Consider the following 23606-nt stretch of genomic DNA (forward strand, 5'->3'; position numbering starts at 1 on the left):
TATTTTTAAGCAACTTTTTTTTTTTTTTTTTTTTTTTTTTTTTTTTGCTTTTAGTCATGAAAGAACTGTCATTCATTCCTGTGATTCTAGGACCAGCAGGAATAAAGATCAATTGAATGAGATCCCCAAACCTTTCTGTGAGACTCTGCCTTCCTCAATTCACTGTCTCCCTGGCTCCTTTGAATCCGTCCTAAAATTTCTGCATGGTCTTTGGAACTTCTGGAGCTGAGAGAGCATTTAGAACTCAGGTTCTGCACACTTTTGTGCATCAGGACCACCCAGGATCTTTAAGAAAATACAAAGCACAGCCTCCAGGAAATTTTTGATTTACTCAGTCTGTAGTAAGGCTCAATCATGCCCAGGGTTTCTCAAAGAGCTTGGGTAGCTTGGGTAGCTTGGGTAGCTGTGACACTTCCACTTTTTTAATAAAAAGTTTTCCTTTTCTTTTTGCTTTTTAAAAAAATTATTTATTTATTTATTTATTTATTTATTTATTTGGAAAAGGGTCTTACTATACAGCTCAGGCTCATAGTGATTCCCCCTGTCTCAAAGGGTGGAAATGACTCAGCTCGTGTAGGTGTGCTTCCAGCTTCATTTAAAAGGCTCGTGGAGCTGGGGAGATAGCTCTGGAGTCTAAGCACCTGTCTGGCAAGCTCAAGGACCAGAGTTCAATCCCCCGTACCACATGACGCTCTGGCTCTGTGCCGAGCCTGCTACTGAAATCAGGCATGGTGGTGCATGCCTGTCATCCCAGGGCTGGGGAGGCTGAGACAGGAGGATCACTATGAGTCTGAGCTGTGTAGCAAGACTACTGTATTAAATAAATAAATAAATAAATAAATAAATAAATAATAAATAAATAAATAAATGGCTCAAACACAATAGTTTTGGGGAATATTGAAAAGCTATAACACCATACTTCATATATACCAAATAATATACAACTAGTTTGCATTTACCCTCTTTTTACCCAAGATTTCTAAGTCTCAGCAAATTTGGAAGTTATTATTTAACAATGCTATCATGATGAATCTGTACAGTACTTGCATAGAGAGGGACAAGTCATTTTACTGAAGTCTTAAGAGATACCGTTTTCCAAGCAACTTCCTAAATCATGTTTTATTTTGATTAAAAAGATGTTATCAATTCATTGATAGGCAATTGATGTCTTAAAAATTCAAAGCTGAGATAAGGAGCCCGAATCCAGTTACAGTGTGCCTATTATATTTATTAAGGCTCTCTTTTCATTCTGAGTTGATACTTATGAAACTAGTGATTAATATCTCAGCTTAAATATGTAATTGCAAAATATTGTATTCAATTTTATTTTTTTGTATTTTAGGCAAGGGTTTACAGGGTGTTCAGGGTCTCACTACTAGATCAGACCCGTAGTGATCTGCCTGCTTACAGCCTCCTAAGAGCTGGAATTACAGGCACGCACCACCACGTCTAGTCTCAATCACCATCTCAGTGTGCCCCGGGGACGGGGCTGGCACATCAGGCCTGGGGATTGGACCCCTGGCCCCTGCACCTGCTTGCAGGTGATTAAATCTGCTGAGCTATTTGGCTGGCCCTGTAAAATATTTTAGAAGCTCAACGTAAAATGAAAGTGGGCTGGGGAGATAGCTCAGCAGTCTAAGCACCTACATGTCAAATGTAAGGACCTGGGTTCAATCCCCTGCCCTGTGCTCTACTGGCCTGGGAACTGGGCATGGTGTCACGCACCTACTATTCCAGGGCTGAGGAGGCTGAGACAGGAGGATCACTATGAGCCTGAGCTGTATAGTGAGACCCTTTTCCAAATAAATAAATAAATAAGTAAATAAATAATTTTTTTAAGAAAAAGAAAACTCTTTATTAAAAAAAAAAGATAGGCTTGTGAGATAGCTCAGTGGACTAAGTGCCTTCCTAGGCACTCAGGGACTGGGTTCGATTCCTGGTACTACATGCCAAGCTGGCCCCACCCTTAGGTGCACTGAGCCAGTCACAGAGACAGTGTGTGGTGGCGCACACTAGTAATCTCAGCACTGGGAAGGCTGAAAAGAGGAGGATCACTATGAGTCCCAGCTACATAGTGAGACCTTGTACCAAATACATTTAAAAAAAAAAGATGATTTAAGTGTTTGCTTTTCTGGACTACCATGAAATACTTGACTACATATAAACTGCCTGGGTCTGATCCCAACAGATGTCTTTTTAAAGCACCTGTTGGAGTCTGCTCTGCAAATGGACCTTTAAATTGGATGGAGTTTTAATTTTCCAAAAGCAGTCTGCAAGCAAGTTGGAATGTCAGAAATGTACATTTGCTGCTGATAGTCCAGCGTAGCAAACTAGTTCCTGAACCATGTCGATCGCTTGAATTTGTAGTTACGGAGAGAAGTCTCCTAACACCATTAGGCCTGACAGGCTTTGTTTATAGAACTTTACCAAAAGGAGTTGACTTAACATATCGAGCCAATACAGAAACTCATTCTTTAGCCTTCTTAGGAGTCAGTTCACAACTAACCTGCTAAACGTGAGAACAGTAGTTGCAAATTCAAGGATGAAATCTCACTTTCACTTTCCTTGCTCCCAGGTAGAGGGACCACTTGTGTTTGACTGTATGAAATAGCTAAAATGTCGCGTAGCTTAGCACCGAACATGACCACACCAATTCTGTTTTGAAGCGGACACCTACAGGTGGCGTGGTTGTGTTACATGAAGATTACGGTCATCACATTTATGCATAATGCATTACCAACTCACACACTGTCATGCTGAAGGCCTCGGGCTGTGTAGAGCTATCTAAACACTTCAGGTTTGAGACAGCTGAGCTGCTCCCTGACCTGGCTTCAGCGAGGGGGAAGATCAGCTTCATCTTTATGCCTTCCTGCCCTTTCTAAAAATAGCAGGGCCTTTAACCAGGAGATATTTTAAGCTGCTCCTGCTCCCTTGTCTCATCAGGAGAAGCTTATTTTGGCCACTCACATGTGTCAAATTTGCATGTGTGCCTAGGCTGTTGGGAACACTAGCCCAGGCTTCTCCCACTCATATAAGAAACTGGCAAACTCAGAGGCCCTGGGATCGCTGGCTGAACGTGCCGGCTGCATCAGTGGGTAAACACATACGAAAGGAAGACACCCTTTAAGAATATGAACATGCTCCTGAAACCATCCACTGCAGACATTTGCAGATCAGCCCTCAGCTTTTCGGATCTGTTTTCATAAAACTTGGCTGTGCTTTGGCTCCGGAGACCTCTGCGATTGTGTCACTTTTAATAAATGTTTCTAGGAGACACTGCCAGCCTGTGGATAAGGGAACCTAATGAGAAACTGCCATCCAAAATCTGAACGGCCAAAGCAAAACCATAAACCAAAACAGAACCCAAAAAACAGCAACTCAAACAATCGGTGCTCACAAGAAGACATGTAGGAAAACACCAAGATGTAACAGTGACCTGATAACTGGATTTATCAGTCCCTTGGCTGGCTGGCAGTGGGTACTTTGTATTTTTCTACTTTGAAAAACAATTGCAAATCTATGTTATTCTGCACAAGTGGGACCAAAAAAAAAATATTAGGAATGTGAGAAAACAGAGACTCTAACAGCAGAATGGAAGCGAAGCAGGTAAACCCTGTTGCACAGTCGTGTCATTCCGGTACAGATGTACGCAGTACTCGTATTTGCACCTCTAAGAAATTTCCATTTTTTCGCATCAAAAAATCCAGATACGAAGCTGAAGCTGCGTTCTTTGCCAACCTGAAGCTCTCGGATTTCAACATCATCGACACCCTTGGAGTTGGAGGCTTTGGACGAGTAGAACTGGTAGGTGCGCTGCTCTTGAATTGATTTTGAGAAACTGCATCTTCTTTATTTCTTCTCCTAGTGTGAAGCTTCTCTCTTTTCTCTTTGTTGTCTTTTTCGTTGATTACTGTTGACCCTAAATATTCCCCAGATGTCCTCACCCAGGCGTGTCCACGTGTGCGACACTGTGGGCTATGCTATGCCACCTGCACACTAAAAATAACGTAAGCACAAAATTACTTTTCAGAAAACCTTTTCATAGTAAGTGAAAGGTAAACACATTATGTAATGGAGAGGCATGAAGAACACTTCATACGGTTGATAGTGTCTAATCTGTATTTATTCAGTTAGGAGCAGTGCTCACTAACTTAATTATTAATTATTCTTTAACCTGTCATAATAATTTAAATAATAATTTAAATTTAAATACAGAGAGAAGACCGGGATATAGAAATATGAAATAAATGGCACAGTATTCGCTGGACTGCTGTAGTGACGGGAAGCCACATTATAGTAACAAGGAGTATTTTATAGAATTTATTTCATGTTACATATACAGCTACCTATGGAAGAAGATGAAGTCATTCTTATACAAATTCATACATTGCACGTATTTCATGAATGTGGTATAGATGCCAGGAAGGCGCACGCTGATTTGCATTTGTTTTAAATAGAAATTTAAAACGGATGCGTTGCTCCAAAAATCAGACACAAATGTTCTGGTGACTGAGTCTGCAGCATTGCATGGGTCTGTGGAAACACACCCCGTTCCTGAAAGCCAGTGCGTTCCCGTCTCTGCAGATGCAGAGGAGTCCCTGACATCAGACACCAGTACAGCGTGTTAGGAACTCCCGAGCCTGCGTCCAGCTCCGCGAAAGGCTACTGTTGCCATCGGGAGGCGGAGTCCCGTTCCGTGAAGTGTGCTACGGCCCAAAGCTACTTCTGCTGTTAGTGTATTTGTGCCGCAGTGGGGACTTTTGACAGTGACAGGCAAAAAAAAAAAAAAAAAAAAAAAAGTGATCTACTTAAAAATTCCTAAGAAGATCTGAGGCAGGGGTGGTGGCATGTGCAGGCTGTCCCCGCCACTTGGGGAGCTGAGACGAGAATGGAAGTTCAAGACCAAGTTAAGCAACTCAGTGAGACTTGTCCTGAAAATTAAAATTAAAATGAAATTTAAGTCTGGGGATATAGCTCGGCAGTAGAGTGCCTTTGAGTTAAATCCCTAATATCAGTCAGTCAGTCACTCACTCACTCACTCACTCACTCACTCACTCAATGAAAATTCTAAAGCCATGAGATGTTCCCTTAAATTTGCATTTTACTTTCTTTGCCAGTGATTGTAAGATACTATATTAATGCTATGCTTTCGATTTGATAGTCAATAGTACGCCTCTTAGATTCTGAGTATTTTAAATTATGGAACTAAAAATCAAATAAAGTTCTACAAAACTTTTAATTTTACGAATTATGCCATTTAATGCAGTTTCACATTTATTTTTTAAGAACTTTGTGGTGAGTTATAATTATTTGTAGCGCTGAAAAAGATTTATCGACAACATCTGAACAGCTTTACTCTGGAAGTATTGGGACATACAAACACAAGATAGAGTATAACCTTTTAACATGAAAGTTATAGTTCATACGGTATTCATCTACATAATTATGTATATAAACTAATATATATTATATATTATATATTATATCTATCTAAGCTCCTCTATGGATTAAGCAGTATAGAGGACAGAATCCCCAAAAGATTAGTTTAGGAATTATTTGTTACAGTTTCTTAAACATTTAAAGCTGACCAGATAGCTCAGCAGATTAAAGCCCCTGCTTAGGCAGAGTGCAGTGGCTGGGGTTTAATCCCCAGAGTGGTGTGCCAGTCCCACCCCTGGGGTCCTCTGAGACCCAAACTGAGACTGGGCATGGTGCCACCCATCTGTAATCCCAGCATTTGGGAAGCTGAAAAACAGGCAGGATCACTAGGAGTCCAATTTGTGTAGTGAGACCCTATAGACCCTGTACTAAATACATTAAAATAAATAAATAGATAGATATGTAAAATTTTTAAAGGCTATGCACAATAAAATTAGTGCTTTGGTTAACAACAATAAGAAACCAACATTTACAACTTTGTGAACTTCAAGAGAACTGATAATTTCAAGTTACCCACGAGGCTATGCGACACATAGGAATTATTTAGGATTTCTGAAATACTGAAAACATCAGCAATATTGAAAACAACTTGCAATAACTGCAAACACTTCAAGATGAACAATTAAGTGCCAAGTTGATGGAGCAAAACTTGCAGAACATTCTATAAAAAATATACGAGAGGCACAAACAACTAGCCAGAAAATTAGGGCAAGTTTAATAGTGTAAAAGGTAATGCCACTTGGCTAGATGGCAGTCTTGGGTTCAGGCCTTAGTACTGCACACACCAAATGAATGCAGCTAAAAGACAAAATGCGTGAGTGCATGGTGGTGTGTAATCTTTGTCACATGTATACATATATATGTATACATATGTTGTGTGTATATATATGATCTGTATATTTTTATATAGAACCTGTATATATACATATATATGTTTATTTATTTTTATATATAATCTCCACTGGAAGAAATAATAAACAATTTGGCCCACTTTTGCATCACGAGTACTATATTCTAGTATTTTACACAAATGTTTATAAAGTCATGAAAACCAAATCGCAAAGAAAAGTTAACTTTGGAAATCTAGTCCATTTTGCAAACTTTAGGTAATTCTGCTGACTGATGAGCCCTTCACAGGTCATGAGATATGACCTTTGCAGGAGAAAAACCCATCACCTTAGCTTGTGGACTCAGCTCTGTTCATCTGTCCCACGCCACCGCATGCCGGAAGGAAAGCAGAGCCTCCAGGTTATCTGCAGTGTTTGGGCAGCCTGGCACCTCCCTGACCAGCAGCACTGTAATGCACTTTGCCCCCGTTCTTATCACTTGCTATTCACTTGCTATCACTTGCGATTGCCCAGTCATATCACTCAGTAGGTAGCCTGAGGGACCGGCCAGATAGCTCATTCTCGATGCCTTTTTATTTCTTGAATTTACTCAGTATCCTGGTCATTCTTCTCTTATTGCTGGGACAAATACCTGACACTCAAAATGAAGGAAGGAAAGGTTTATTTAGCTATGGAGGTTTCAGTCCATAGTCAGCTGGCTCCAAAGCAGAGTGGCACACGGCAGAGGGCAACCTTTCTTGGCGGTGGCAAGGAGCAAGAATGCAAAGGGAGGGGTAGCAGCAGCTCAAGCAGCTAGCTTCTCTTCCCTCCTTACACTGAAGTGCAAATTATCTGCCTGGGGTAGGTACAGCATCCACACCCACAGCAATCATTCACAAACTCCAGTAGCTGCCCCAAGAGTGTATGAGGCTTTGGGGGGATACTATACACAAGCCATAACACTCAGTGACGCTAAATTTGAGAGACAGACCTTGATATTTGATTGCAATTTTATGCACAGTTGTCATCACAGAGAGCTACATCTTCACAGTAGTGTTGGTACCATGCATAGGAGGTGGATGGAGAGCCACATTCTGGTGTCACTACAGACATTGTCACTCCTCTGTGAGAATGACACATGCAAAATAATTTTATCAATATTACATGGTGTTATTTTTATTTTATTTTTTAAATGATACTTTCATTTATTTATTCATTTTTTTTTTTTATGTATTTAGTACAAGGTCTATACAGATCAGACTCGTAGTGGTTCTCCTGTTTTCAGCCTCCCAAGCCCTGGGATTACAGGCGAGTGCCACTATATGGGCCGTCTCAGTTGCTGTCTCAGCGCGCCCCAGGGGCCGGGCCAGCATGGGACCCCGTGGAGCAAACCCCCAGTCCTGGCGCTCTGCCTAAGCAGGAGCTTTAGTCCTCTGAGCTATCTGGTCGGCCCTTAAGAATGGGCTTCAATAAAACCGATTTACAGAACAGCCTCCAGAAGGCCACATTCTATCACTACTTGCAAGAAAACAAACAAAACCCATGACTCTCTTTAAAAAAAAAAAAAGTATAAATAAAATTTACTCACCAGTGTTCCAACCCAGGTAATCCTCTTAATTGGCAAGGGATGAGTGCAAACTAAGGAGATTAGTTCTCCAAATCATAAGTGAACATGAGTCCCGTTACTTCAGATTCCCAATTTACTTTTCTCTGGCCCGGAGGAGTTGTACAAATCAGAAACAGATTTGTTTTTAATCTGGCATTGCTAAGTGGTAGTTGATATAAATATTAGATACTGAATCTATTTACTCAGGAATACAAATGGTCCCCATACTAGAAAACCATACTTCAATAAAATATAGGAGCAAATAGGTGAGAGACATAATCTGTCTTTTTGGATTAGATTTTTTTTTTCTTAATCAGTTACTATATGGGGGAAATCAAAGGCTATAGTGGACATATAAATTAAAAAATCTATTATAGGGCTGGCCAAATAGCTCAGCAGATTAAAGCACCTGCAAGCAGACACAAGGGCCAGGGGTTCGATCCCCAGGCCCCCAGGGCAAGCTCAGACAACAATTGAGACTGGGCGTGGTGGCACACTCCTGTAATCCCAGCTCTTGGGAGGCTGTAAACAGGCAGATCCCTACAAGTCCAATCTAGTAGTGAGACCCTGAACACTCTGTAGACCCTTCCCCCACCAAAAGAAAGAAAACTATTATAGTAAAAGACCAATTGACTTGCGTCCTGCACAAAACCCACTTACTTCACTCTAATGCTCTCCCAGCTGAGCTACTTCGGCCAATTAAAACCCACTTACTTCAAACACACCTACCCCATGTGTCTTTTACTTTGCAAGTTCAAAAAATTTAATTTAACATATGTTTAGACCATTCCTTGCATATCTTTGTGGTAATAAATGATTTAGTAGAAAATGGCTCTTGGCTCTAGGAAATCATAGTCTATAATCTGATGTACTCAGAAAAACCACAAACAGAGAAGACAAGCCCTAGCAAAGCTCAAGTAGCCCAGGCTCTGGGCGTGGAGAGGTGAGATGTTCTGGAAGCGAGGTGGGTGGCATGTGGAAGGCAGATGGAGAGGTAAGGCCTCAGTGTAGATAACTAATATACTATGGCTCATGGCTGGCAAAATGAAGTGACACCAGGAACAAATGTTTTTTAATAAGTAATATTACTTTCATATTAAAAATGGCCTTTTATTTGATGCCTACTTTATAATCTGTAAGTTGCTTCACAGCCAATATGTAATTCTGTCTGATAGCTACCCTAGGTGAAAAACACAGTATGATCCGTGTATCACAGAAAAAAAATGTCAAGAAGAGTATGCATAAGTGGTCCATGTCTCTGTAGTCATCAAAACAATTATTGTTACTGCACAGAACTAATTTTTTGGTCTTTATGACTTCTAAAAAATATTTAGATTCTTACAACCATGAAATCAGGTAAGTGTTATATCAATGTCACATGTAGATTTAGGCTGAGAAAAGATTGTTCTAGAATTGAAAGACTAGACGTAAATATAAACACTCCGTAGAGGGCCTGGTGGTCTCGTGTGCTCCTCTATTTAGGTCAAAACCTCAGAGACTTCCCCTGCTCTAAGGCACTTGTGGGTGCCATTTCAGTGGCAAATTGTATGTGGGGGAATAAAAAAACAGACACAGCAATAGGGGAGGGAAAAGCTGGCGCTCTGGAATTAGACTCAGGGATGTGGATTTTACCGACTGAGTGAATGTAGTCACTTGCTAAACCTTCTTAGCCTCATTTTGTAAAATGAGAATAATCGTAGGCCATGTGCCTCACCAGGAGGCAAAGATGAACAGGATTAAAGTTTCTCAAACAGTGCCTCACACATCGCCGTAGGTCAGTGTGTGGTCAGTGTTGTTATTTGTGTGGCAGTAAGGATTAGCTTTTATTACTAAATGATGCCGATGACAGCTACCTTCATACATCACTTTCAGTTACACCCATAGGAAAGGAAGGGAATTGGATGATTTTCTTCCTTGCCTTCCCATTGGTAGGTCAAACACTGAGAGGACCAGCATTTTTCCAATGTAAGTTAAAGCCTGAGGTTTTCAAAAGTGACCTTCCGTGATGGCATCTATTAAATTTTCCCAAAGTGCTGAGGCTCTTTATTTTCTACTGCCCCATGAGAGGAGACAGAAAAGAGTTTTTAATCTTTCCCACACTGAACCTCTATGCTCCTGAAGTCGTCTGAGTTTATTTGTCCATTTCTCTTCTGAATTGTAAAGTCCCCTCCTCTGACCTCTCAATGGGAAATCGCTTTATAGGCCTGCTGCTGCAGCAGACCCAGTGGCTGCGCAGCCTTCTTAAACCCTAGCACCCCAATTTGGCATAAGAGCAGGCTACTGGGCCTACTCACGCTTTCTGGGAATCCAGTTACCATCGCGGATCCTGCAGTTGGACTGCCATAGAGAGGGCAGTGTGGTCGCACATTGCAGGAACTTCCCGGCGCTCCCACCGCCACGTGTGTGTGACAGAGCCAGCGCACGGGACCTCAAGCATCCGTACCCCTCTCCCAGCACCTCGCGCTGCAACCTGGGCTCTGAGCTCCACGGAGAAGCAGGCTGAAGGGTTATGCAAACCACATGAACGAAAGTCAGAGACTGAGAGGTGATTACGTGAAAAATGATGTGATAAACCCATCACTCAGTGAAGCCTTTCCTTCATCGTGGAAAGGGACAAAGTGTTCGACTCCAGAGGGAAACCTTGTGTAAGATAAAAACATTTTAGGACCATCTTCCTGCCAAGCTGCGCACAGCAATGAAATAGAATAGCTGTGGGATTGCAGCGGAGCATTTGCTTTTTATGCCCACAGAGGTTTACGCAGCAGAGCGCGGCAGCAGGGGAAACCCCGCAGCCCAAAGCCTTGAGTCCCCTGGAACTAGAGGGAAGGAGGCTTGCCACTGCTCAGAAACAGAGTTTGGGTCATTGGAACATGCTCTGTTCTCCAGCTGTACTTTGCCTGGTATGTTACTCTGTAACTTTGCATCTTATGTGTCTTCTTTAAATGAGCAGTTGAGATTCAAAATTTTGATTTCTAAGAAAGTAAGTCAGAATCTAGGTAGCAATCAAGGTCCAAGTTAATAAACACTAATTGGTCAGTGGTTGGTACAGTGACAATATATTGCAGCCTCTGAAGTAACCATAAGTGAGTTTGTAAGAATAAATTACAGTAGTAAAGTTTCCCTCTCCATACTTGGGCAGATGAAAATAAAGCAAGACAATGCCTTACCTCATCTTGTTAACATAGAGCGTGTATTCCTTTTACAGTGATAATTGCTATACTAGTTAGATGATAAGAAAAACCACTTAGAGAACTGTCACTCCCTTTCATAGGCTGTGAATCTGTAGGAATTTTAGATGCCAATCTATCCAAATGCATATTTTTATTAAAGTATTTGAAATTAGTATCCTGCCATAAGATAATATATGAACAGTTCCTCTTCTAAATCTCCATGTGATTCAGAAAAAATCACTCTAATCTAGAAAGCACTGTCAGTCTGTCTTGGAGGATTAAGGTAATTAGTAATAAACTACACAAAGAAGATAATCATTAGGTCATATGCACCTTTTTGTTTTCTGTGGCATTTTTTTTAACCTGGTAAATTTATGGGTAGCATCCCAAAGGAGCCAGAACCACAACATTACAGTTATACAAAGAGTGGCACAACTCGCAGTAGCTAAATTTGGAAATGACCTTTCAGCCCATCAACAGATCAGAGGGCCCTCCAAATGGAGTAGATATACCCAGTGGAGGACTTCTCAACCATAGAAATGCAAGCTCAAGTCATTTGTAGGATGATAAATAGATCTCAGAACCAAAATGATGTGTGAAAGAAGTCAGACACAGAAAAGTAAATATTGTATGGTTTCTTTAATATGAGAGATGCAAAGTATAAATGGTTTAAAAATCAAAATTGGCATGCCTTGTTTCTCTGAGCATGGGCACTCTGCTTGTGAGTGCGTCTTACATTTAAGTCTAGTAGATCACACTCATCAAAAGAAAAGTGTAGAATAAAAGAGATGATAGGAGCCTTGGGGACAGATTCTGTAGAGAAGAGAAGGGGATAAGGGAAGAAAGACTGCAGGGTGGTAAGAATGGTCAGGGTGGGGTGTGTGTGTGTGTGTGTGTGAGAGAGAGAGAGAGAGAGAGAGAGAGAGAGAGAGAGAGAGAGAGAGAGAACTACCCAAGATGAGGGCAGTTATGCATTGAAAACATACAGTAATCATAAAAATATGTGTATAGCATCTACTCCCGAAAGAAATGGGAAATCCCCCAATTGTCTTCATGAGCAAGAAAAATGCCAGATGTGCCTCTAGCCCTCAAGGAAATCCTGCCTTCTCTTAAAGACATAAGATTAACAGATTTGAAAAGTGATAAGCACAATCCTTAAATAGCAGATTACCTCCTAAATTATGAGAACGTTCTCCACACGCTGGTGGGACCAAGATCATCTGGAGCTGAGGGGTTGGAGGAGGACCTCAGTGGACAGGCAGTACTGCAGTCATGGATAGAGAACTGGTTGGGATTTAAGTGAACAGATGGGAAGAAGCCACTCCAGGGAAAGGTTACAACATACAAGGCCACATAGTGTCACAGGACACCAAAACAAGTGACCAGACTCAAGCGAAGTTGGGTGAGGAAGCTGCGAGAAACAACATTAGATAGCTGCTCCAAGGAGGACAGCTGTGTTATAGCCTTAAAAGAGATACCACTTTCAGTAAGAACTAGGTGTTTGGAGGTCAGGTTACGGAGAATGTACAAACACAAACTCAGCCACGAAATGCAAGAATGCTCCATAAGGTGACTCGCTGGGCTATTCTTAGTGTGTACTGCTCCCAGAAATAAACAACAGAATTTCTCTTCTGACTAAGACAGTATAGCTGGTGCCAAGTTGTAATCCATATCCCTGGGATTTTTGTGAGAACACTTTATACGAAAGATCACACTCCACGAGATAACAGTTTCCTTGCATACATTAGTAAGGAAGAAAATAGATGCATCCTTTACATGAAATTAAAGGGTCTAATCTTGGCTTGTGGAAAAATGTGAAACAGGTAAATCTGAGTGATTCATCCCAATTCATCAATTATGTACATTAAATATATTACCAAGTCATACTTCGCCCCTCATGAATCTATCCCCCAGTAGTGGTATAGGCATGCACTGCCTTGAACTCGGAGCTACGAGTGGTGGAGCTTTCTTAGGCCAACTTTGTGGGAACTAACTTGGTTCTTAGCCCTTTGCGCCAGCAAATTGCTTTGCAGTTCACTGTAGGATTGGGGGACACTTGGTACCCAGGAGGAACCCTAATAAGGGAGGGAGACGAGTTGGGGCCACAGTCCCATCACCAACGTAGCGGTAGAGGGTACAGCCTCAGGGACAGAACAGTCCCAGTGTTTAATGTGACCATTTTTGTAGATTGGCAAACACAAATCCAAAACGATAAATACTAGTAGAACTGATTTAAATTATCTAACTACACTTGAAATAAATTTATGTCTTTAAAATTTTATAACATTTTGAAATATAAAAATAGGATGGAGGAAGAAGTTATACTGTTTTAAAAATTACCAGCAAGAGTAAAGTTTGAGATGCCAAGGTGAATAAATTAAGATGTGATTATCAATAACTGATCAAAATGCTTCTAGTATGTAAGTTAAAATTTGTGAAACTATGCCCTATATCTCAAAATTATGACTAAAATGCAAAGACTTCCTGAGATAGTCAGCCTGTGTCAGAATGAGACTTGAATTTTGCAATATGTGATTCTCTGCTTTGTTTCATCTTGTTTTAAACCTTCCAAGTCAATAAATAAGAGAAATGGAAATATCAATATCTGATACTCAGTTCCACTCTGGTGAAGTTTTAGTTTAAAAGCATGCATAAGTGTTAGAATAAATTCAATTAAGTGAGATATTCAGGTCCTCAATTAAAGCAAGTTTTTAAAACGGATGAATATAATTATATTTTTATGTATGTGAGATTGCACATAGGAATTAAAATGTTGTATAAGGGAAAATATCTGATTATTTGTCAAGGGAAAGCTAATTTAAAGTGAATATAAGCCTCAGTTTTAATAATTATTAAAATTAAATTAATTTAGCATAGATATTATGGAATAGAAATTTTATATTTAAGTAATAATTTGTAAGTTTTACATTTCCGCAATCTTCAATTAATACACTCAAAATAGATAGCCTTTGAATAAAAATAAATACGAATTCTTTTTTGAGGAAACATGCATATTCTTTCAAATCAAGAGAAGTGATTTCTGTGAAATAGCTCAACTCTACTTATTATTTAAATAAGAGTGAGAAAGCATGTTTCTAACTCTGAATTGAAAGTTAAATGTCTTTACGTAAAACAAAAAACTATCATTTCAATAAGAATAGCTTTACTTGCTTTGCTGAGTTGGAATTTAATAACTATTTCCTGCTATTTCCTGTTACAGTTGTAGAACAGACCTTGTCTGAAGGCCATTTACACAGCAGTTGAGAGTTTTGACATTTTAGATGAAGGGTTAAGTTGAATGGCAGTAAGGAAGACAGGGGTGGAAGGAAGAGAGCCCGCCTCTTGATTATTTGCCTTTTGTTCAAACTGGAGACTCGTTTGAACCAGTCTACTCTTGCCCTTTCCTTTTCACTCTAGAACATCTAAAAATTCTTCAGTTATCTTAATTTGTTTTAAATACAGTTTACTTAAATCACAGGCCATTGCAAATTATTTATAGACTACTTACAAAGCCTTTTCCTCCCAGGTGACAGAGCAACAAACATACAGAAGTGGATTTATTATATTTTGCTCTGTCAGATTACTTGTTGAAAATTCTGTGTGCAGAAAACATTTTCCATTTTTATTCATGTGTCCATGACAGTTGTGGCCCTCCCTTGATTCCTTCATGTCTTCAGGGCTTTCTGCTTGTTCTGAGGAAAACTTTGTTTTTTGACTCAATGTCATGTTGTGTATGAGTCAGCGGTATACAAGAGAAACTCGTCCTCTGTGTGTGTGGATTGAGCAACAGAAAAAATAGAAACTCCACCTCCCAATAGAAACGCAGGATCTGTGAACTTGAGTTGGTTGTATGTTCACTCGATCTTAGCCAAATGGCCAAGAAGTGATAGCCGTGTGTCCAAAGTAAACTGGACACATTTTCTCAGGCTAAGTTTGTGTCGTTAAGATGTTTCCCCATTTTCCTGTGTTGCATTCCATCTAAGATAGCCTTTCTGACTATTTTCATAAAGGTAAATATAATTAACATGTTATAAAATTGCTTGTTATGTGAAATGATAGATACATTACAACTTCTAGTAACTGTGACAGGTCCTTAGATATAAGAGCTCGGTTCCTCTTTTCAGTGAAGTGGCTTCAGCCCTGTGAGATGAAGATGAGGGGATCCCCTTGTTGTGGGAAAGACATTTAGTGGAAGAACTCCGATTTCCTAAGCTCTCTACCACATGGCTATTGCACTACGTATTACATCATCTGAGTGACGGGGTGAAGGGTTCATCCTTTCTCATACCTTGTGGAAGTGTCATTGGAATTATGTAGGATTTTAACATAATGATGAGACATATAGTATCAAAAGTTTAGGCTTTGAATTGAAGAAATCATTATAATGACAATGTAGTTTGGGGATAATTTTCTCCCAAAATAATATCTATAGTGCAAAATGGACCATGAAAACTCTTCAAGGTCAGATAGATGAATACATGTACACGATATGGACAAGTTCATGGGCAGTACTACTGAGGCAGTTTTAACCTTGCTTCCAGGGGAGGCAAAGAATCAGGTAAAGTAGCTGACAAAGCTTTGAAGGTACTGTCTCAACCAGACAGAAAATTAGGCAGGGGTTTAAAGACCACCACCAGATGTGTCTTACAAGCTCTTCCAACACTGGTGACATTTGCCTTTCATTTTTAAGTCCATATCACTTTGCCATCAGCTGGAGTCTGTTACAACTTGTCAAAACCTAAGCTACAATCTCCCGTCTTGACACTCACTTTGTGCAAGTATACGCTCAATCAACTGTCAACATAAGGCTTTACACTGGAGGCACATTTGACTATAAATAAAACTTTGAACACTTCTAACCTCATATAGCACATAGTGCTATCTTTATAAGATGAAATGAAGATGTTAAGCATTAGAATTTTCATGTAAACTTTGTAGAAATTTTGAGAGTCAAATCACTGTGGTATAAATGTTATCAATCCTAGGTGTTCTTCAGCTTGACCTTACGGTGGCACTGACTTGAACTGAAGTGCAGATGGGGGTGGGACAAAGGGATGTTCAGCCTGTCATGATGCATATTGTGAGGAAAGTACTTAGGCCTGATGAGACCATTAAACTAAGAAGTGGGTAAGAAAAGGAGCAGTTGGTATTCACTGAACAGTCGATGAATACTAACTGTATTCCAGACAAAAGGCTCTGTCGTTTCAACTTCATAATTATCCCATGAATATTCTTCCAGAATGAAAAGACAGGAAACAGCCAAACAGGTAGTTCGAAGAACTTGTTTGAGATCATGAGCCAATAAAAGCTGAGCTTCAACTAAAGCAAGTCCAATGTAACTCAGGTCACACCCTCCCCCAGTGCCCTGCACTGTGCACCAAAGATGTCAGGATAGTCTGTGAAGGAAGACGAACCCGGCAAACATGCTAAGCCGCTGGACTGGAAGGTATTCCAGGGCAAGAGGAGTAAGAAGGGTGTGCTTTCCCCTCCTCGCTGACCTCTACCCACACTTTAATTTTATATCTTTAGGGGACCAAATGCAGAATAATAAAAATCATCATCATTTCAAATTAGCACAACTGGATTCAATTTAACTAATCTGGCAAACAGAAAAACAAAAGGCAAACTAAGTTTTACCCACTTTGCAAATTGTTATAGGTAAGGCTGAGAACAGGAGGATCATTATGAGTCCAAATATGCAGTGAGACCCTATACCAAATATGTAATATATGTATATATAGTGCTATATCTTAATCTGAGAGCTCATCGTGAAAAAAGTAAATGATAGAAAGTCTTTTAGAAAAATGAACAGTGTGGTTTAGCACAAAAGTTGATTAATTTTCCATGTTGTGTTAAGACTGCTATATTCATGGATGTCTAACAGAATTGAAAGTCTTTTTCAGAAGTCATACTATAATAAATAGCTATTAAAAATTAACAAGTACTTTAAAAATGTTTTCTATAACTAGTTTTATTTTTACTTATAAAAGTGAGAGATGTGAGGGCTGGTGAGATAGCTGGGCTGGCGAGATAGCTCAGCACTCTAAAGCACCTGCTTAGGCAAACTTAGGCAAGTGCAGAAACTGTGGTTTGATCCCTGGCACCACATGCCACGCAGGTCCTGTCCCCAGGGCAGGATGAGCAGGCCACAATAAATAAATAAATAAATAAATAAATAAATAAATAAATACATACATAAATACATAATACATAAATACATAAATGTAAGAGATGTGACTAATGTAATGTTAAGTAATTGAAAAGCTAAAAAGAAATAAAAAAACTAATACTCCCTGAAGGAAAACCATTCTTAATATATTGATTAACTTCTAACTCATTGGTTCACTTTAGATATCCATGCAATTAAATATACACATATCTAACACATACATACACTATTTAGGGTATAATAAAATGTACTCTAGTGATGAGTACCATATATATCACATGTATATAATAACATATACATATGGTATGGATATCATATATATGGGTTATTTTTCCAAAATGTTAATTGTAATTCTAACCTATAATTTTTAAAATTGTATTGCATAGACATAATAATTTAATTGTCCAAGGTCCTACTACTGGACATTTAGACTTTTTCCCAGCTTTTTCTGTGGTGCAAATGTTGTTCAGTTGTCCATCCTTAGCAGTGTTCAGGAAGTTGTCGGTTTCCCAGCAGATCTCTGGGAGCACACTGGGCTTTCTCCAGAGAATTGCTTGTATCAGTACAGGCTACCCGACAGTGCTGGCTCACCCCAGCCATCTCCGCATGCTCTGATTTCCTGGTTAGGAAGCTGGGTTCTGAGAGTCTGCTGGCATCCAATTTAAACTGCAAATGGAGATCTTGTGTAAAAGCTATATTCAAAAAAGGCAGTGGAGTTTTTGCAATACAGAGAGAGAGGGCCTCAAACAATCCCTGTAGCCTTTCTCTACTTTGCATGCTACCTGTATCTGCCTCTTGTCATCCCTTTCTTCCTACCCCTTCCTTACTTTCTCCTCCTAAGACTCAACCAGTGCAGGGCCTCAAATTCCTGATAAGTCAGGTGCCCCAAGTCCCTGACTCCACATTGAGGTCAAGGTAAGTGCCCGAGAAAATGGCCACACACTTTACCTGGTTCTTTCCATCTCATACCTGGTGTTAGTGAAATTGAAATCAAGGGAATAAACACAAGGCTCAGCTTTTCCACAGAGAGCCTGCATTTATCAGATCCCATTAAACTCTTGATTTGTAAAGGAACAATCATTGTATTTTAATTTGTTTTATATTCAGCAGAAGAAAAATATCCTATTCTGGGAATAGTTTATGTCCAAATGACCTGAACATGAATCTTTGCTTTTCTGAAAGAGGATCATTATGAAGAGCAATATTTGATCTGTCCTATTCGGTGCAGATTTGCTGAGCAGGGCAAGAGTGCAAGCAGGGCTGGGGAGATGGCTCAGCAGAATAAGTGCTTGCCTGTCAAGCCCGGGGACCTGAGTTCAATCCCTGGTTCTGGCCCCTGAACTCAAGGCACGCCATCCCAGCCACCAAAAACTCGTGTGATGGTGCACACATGTAGTCCCAGCACTGTGGAGGCTGAGACAGGAGGCTCACTACAAGTCCCAGCTGCATAGGGAGATCCTATCACAAATAAATAAAAGATTTTTAAATTTTTTTAAGATTAAGAATGAATAGCTCTGTGCAGTATCTGGTATTGTCCTTGGCAAGAAGGCTCAAGGCAGTTAGAAAACTGCTCCAAGAGTTTGAGAGGAATGGTACAGAGTCAGAGCTCAAGTCCAGACCTATGACCACAAAAGGTGAACCCTTTCCACACCCCTTACACACATTTGCAAAGTCTGTCATCAGTAAGTGGAATAAGTTTTACATTAGGCATTTGTTCTGCAAAACAGTCCTCCATTGTTCAACTGGGTGTAACTCTGCTGAATTGCTTTTTAGGGGAGGTTTATTTTTTGTTTTTTGGTACCAACGACTGAACCCAGAGCTTCCAGCTTGCTAGGCAAGCATTCTACTGCTGAACCAAATCCCCAGCCCCCCAGGTATAACTCTGGAGGGGAAAGGTGACTTCTCTTCCAAATTGTCAGCCTCCAGCAGCTCACTTTTCACGTCATCCTCCCTCTCCATCCATATTTCCTTTAGAAGTTTCCCCATTTTGTGTTTCATTCTGAACTACAGCAGAATGCATTGGCATTATACTAACCTGTCATCCTAAAGAGTTGCTACAAAAGAAAAAAAAAAAAAAAAACAACAAGACTTTCACGGGCCCAGTAGAGGGCCTTTAGCAGTTAGAGACATTTCAGATTTCCATTTTTCCCTCTAACCTGTCATACAGAGTTATACAGGGTGACAGCAAACTGGAGCTCCTTCATTATTTGAAGTGTCCTCATGCTTGCTTCTAAGGAACTGGCTACATTAACGTCCCCTCAGACTGAATTCAGTGTGTATGTGTATGCATGAAGAAAACACCTGAGAGCTTTGCTAATCCTATAGATGAAGCCCTAAATAATTCATAACCAGAGAGAGGAGAGCTGTACTTCAGCTGAAAAGCAGGAGCTTGTCATGTTATTTCTCCAAAGTTTTCATAAGTGCTGCTCAGGAACCCTTGGTAGCTCCCTTATATGGCTACTGGGTGATTTTCCATTACATGCTTTCCCTTCCTTACAAGTCACCTTGTTCCAATTCCTTGTAAAAGAAACACAGCAGCTTAGGTGAAATACAGCCCGCAGAGGACCCAGCCTCCCCCAGAGCCGCTGCAAGCTGTGCGGGCTGCCACAGAGTCATGGCATCTTGGGGACTTTAAGGCTCAGCTTAGCACTCTCCAGTTATCATAAGGACAGAGGAGTGCCTGAGAGCAAAGTCTATTATTCATCGCACATGTTAGAGGAAAACACTGTTTAGAATCTCTTGGAGGAAATTGTGTTATATGTTTTTTTTCTTCAACTGGAGGAAGGGGAAGAGATTGAGAGGTAGAAAAAGCAAAAGGAATAACAGTACAGTATGTACATCAACAGTTCATCAGAGGCAAAGGGCAGTGATTTCTTTTCTTTTTTTTTTTTTTGCGGAGCCGGGAATTAAACTCAGGCCCTTGTGCTTGCCAGGCATGCGCTTATTCTACTGAGCCATCTCCCCAGCCCCAAGGGTCAGTAATTGATTTGTGATTTAGTGGTAAAGAGGTAGAGTATAAAGACCCAGAAGGAAAAAAAACCTGTAAAATATGCTCAAATATGTTATATGACGTATAATTAAGAAACAGTATCATTAAGAACAATCATATATATTCTTTCTTCTAGTCCATGTGGACAAAAAAATAATCCAGTGGGAGTCTCATTAGTTAAATCTCTGATGCAGTGGAATGATGATGTGCAGTGGTTTTGAGTAGTGAGGTATTTTATTGTTGTTGGCTTTGCTTTGTTTTGAGACAGAGCCTTTCTCCCAGTTGAGGCTGGCCTGGGACTTACTGCGTCGCCCGCGGCGGGCCTGCAGCTGCAGCGTTTCTGCTGCCTCAGCCTCCCCGCTGCTGGAACCACACGAGCGTTCCAGGGCACCCAGCGCTATGGCTCTAGCAAGGGTTTCGGCATCTGTGATTTGGGCTTAGTTAGGCTTCCTCTACGTGCCCCATGTACCTGTCAGTCCCAGGATAGCAATGCTCTCGATTACACTAAATCTAGATGCCTTGCCTCATGCGTCCCTCCTGCTTTCCTTCAAGGTCCAGTTGAAAAGTGAAGAATCGAAGACGTTTGCTATGAAAATTCTCAAGAAACGTCACATCGTGGACACGAGACAGCAGGAGCACATTCGCTCCGAGAAGCATATCATGCAGGGGGCTCACTCCGACTTCATCGTGAGGTGAGGCCGCCCGCGCCCTCAGGGTGACCGGCCGGCTGGCGCCTGCCGCTGGCCACACGTCCTGCCCGTTCACTAAGACACTTGAGTGTTGTGATTACAGAATTAAAGTTGGAGCCTACCTTACTTTTTAAGAGCATCTAACATTTTAAAAAGAATGTTTTTCCAAAGGAGGCATCTATTTCTCACACTCCATTTTGAACCTGTTACCTATAGCACTACGTAGACAGACAGTGCTTAAAAATATATATATTCTGTATTCTAAAAAAATTTTTAAAACAAAACCGTAGCTGATCCTTTCACCTCAGTATTTTGAGAACACTGAGAGGATAATGGGGAGCTTTTCATAGGCTGATGTCGCTTTTGTACTTAGCACTTAGAGAAAATACAACATAAAAATAAGGAAATAGCATATGAAATTCATGTGCATCTACATGTAGCAAAACTTAATCTACTTCATATCTATGTACACACCGTGTTTACCACTAACAAGTGCTGCTTAAGAATCCATGCTTGAAACATTAGCCAAATTGGAACTGAAAGAATCTCCAGAGCCCCTGTCCGTGACCACTTAGATTAATCCATTTCAAGCAAGATGTGAACCCTCTGTGGAATGGAAGTTGTACTCAACTGGCTTGTCTTCCCTCTTTGTAGAATTACTCTTTCATTCTTCCAAATTTTGTGTACTACCACTGGCTGTGGTACTACATGGCTGGAATCCCAGTAGTCAGGAGTTGGGTGCAAGAGTTCAAGGCCTGTGTGGATAACACATTGACTTCAACCTCACTGTATAAAAAGACCCTTTCTCATAACAACCAAAAAAAATTTAGTGTACACCAAATCAAGACACTCTAATCCAGCACTCAGAAATATTTGTGATTTGTGATAACTTATAAAGTTCCCTGTTTTAGCAACTTTGACTAATTCACTACAATGTGATTAACTATAATTGGCTTTATTACATAATAGAACACCAGAATTTATTCTACTTAGCCGTGACTTTGTACCATAAATATATGAGGTGATACATATGCTAAATACCTCTTTTGAATATGAAATACTATATGTATATGCATCAAAACATTCTGTTGTACCCCATAAGTATTACAATTATATGTATTACTTATATGTAATACATATAAGTATTTACAATTATGCTTAAATGTTACATGCTTTTAAAGCAATAGTTTTCATACCTTTGTTTTCTTGTTTGTACTTCACAGGTTATACAGAACGTTTAAGGACAGCAAATATTTGTATATGTTGATGGAAGCTTGCCTAGGTGGAGAACTCTGGACCATTCTCAGGGATAGGTAGGACATTTACAAAATTTCTACGCTGTCTCTAAAAACACAATTGTCTTTGACAGTCTATAAGAAGAGTCCATTATTATAAAGGATAAATAATTTTGTGATGTTGCGTATTCTTATATTTTGAAATATAACATAAACATAAGGCTCCCCCATTATATGAACAAAATTTGCAATCACACATAAAACATGGTATGTGAGAAATTATATATACAGCTGTGGTTCATGAATGTTAGATTCAGATTAAATACATTCTGAATTTTTCCTGGATGTCAGGGGTGTGACTTAAGTTGAAGAGAGTGATGGCTATTTTAGATTTACAGCAAGGGCTCCTTAGGAGTTTCTTTGATCCACTTAGTTTTCAGATGGGCAGTCCACCTTTCTTGACACTGAGAATATTTTTCAAAGTAATTCCCTTCCTACTTTTCACTTTTGTTTGCTTTCAAAATCAACACAGCCTGTCATCCAGCTCTTTAGTTCTTTTCTGCTTTAATGGAAAAGTTTACTTGCCATATTTCATATAAAAAAAATCTGATTTAGATCTACCTTTTCCCATCCAGAATGAGTAAATCTTGTCTTGGGAGTGCTAAGTTTTTTTCTTTTTTTCTTTCTATCGTTCTTTCTTTTCTCTCCTCCTCCTCTTCCTCCTCCTCCTCCTTGTATTTTAGTACAGGGTCTACAGGGTCTCACTACACAGATCAGACTTTTGGTGATCCTCCTGTTTTCAGTCTCCCAAGTGCTGGGATTACAGGCGCGGGCCACCACACGCAGTCTCAGTTGCCATCTCAGCGTGCCCTGGGGGCGGGGGGGCAGCACAGCAGGCCCAGAATCGAACTCTGGCCACTGCTTTTTTTCTTATTATGCAAAATCATTACTTCTTAATTCTCCATCTCATACTTATAAAAATAACTTTTTTATGAAATTACTTTATAAAATGTCAGGAGATTATTACTATACCAACTGATCTTTTTAAAAAAAAGATCACAATTCTATTTACCTGTAAGTAATCTTCTGGTCATTTCCTGTGAATGATCCACTGATCATACAGAAGTCGTCCCTGTTCTCTGAGCACTCACCGTCAGACCATCTGCTTTTTCTTATTCCTGCTAGTCCCTGCACTGGCAAGATCTTTTGAAACCTGGCTAAAGATGGCCCTGAGGCTCCCCCAGACCATGCTATGTATGGCATTTGTTACTTTGTAGATATCTCAGAGTGCGAACAAGGAACTCTTCCTATTTCTTGATTTAAAGTTTCATTCCCTCTGGTGTTCTTATGGTCCTGTCATATCATTGTATGATATACTTTTTTGGCTCGTTTCCTTCAGTGACTTTACATATATCAAATGGATGCATTTTCAGTATATTATATTCTATTACCCTAATGGAGTACTATTTTTCTTTTCCTTTT

At 40.0% G+C, this 23606-nt stretch overlaps 1 protein-coding gene across 3 annotated transcripts in view; it reads left to right on the plus strand.

Annotated features, from left to right (window-relative positions):
* The window catches only part of Prkg1 (protein kinase, cGMP-dependent, type I), a 1308883-nt gene that overhangs the window by 1264947 nt on the left and 20330 nt on the right, over positions 1 to 23606 (plus strand). For all 3 annotated transcript variants that reach the window (XM_004623947.2, XM_004623946.2, XM_023723235.1), the window contains exons 10-12: positions 3708 to 3804; positions 20753 to 20892; positions 22113 to 22202. In XM_004623947.2, the coding sequence (XP_004624004.1) occupies positions 3708 to 3804; positions 20753 to 20892; positions 22113 to 22202 (327 nt within the window). The remainder of the gene's footprint in view (positions 1 to 3707; positions 3805 to 20752; positions 20893 to 22112; positions 22203 to 23606) is intronic.

Source organism: Octodon degus, unplaced genomic scaffold, assembly GCF_000260255.1.
Source record: "Octodon degus isolate 3935 unplaced genomic scaffold, OctDeg1.0 scaffold00005, whole genome shotgun sequence".
Classification (NCBI taxonomy): domain Eukaryota; kingdom Metazoa; phylum Chordata; class Mammalia; order Rodentia; family Octodontidae; genus Octodon; species Octodon degus.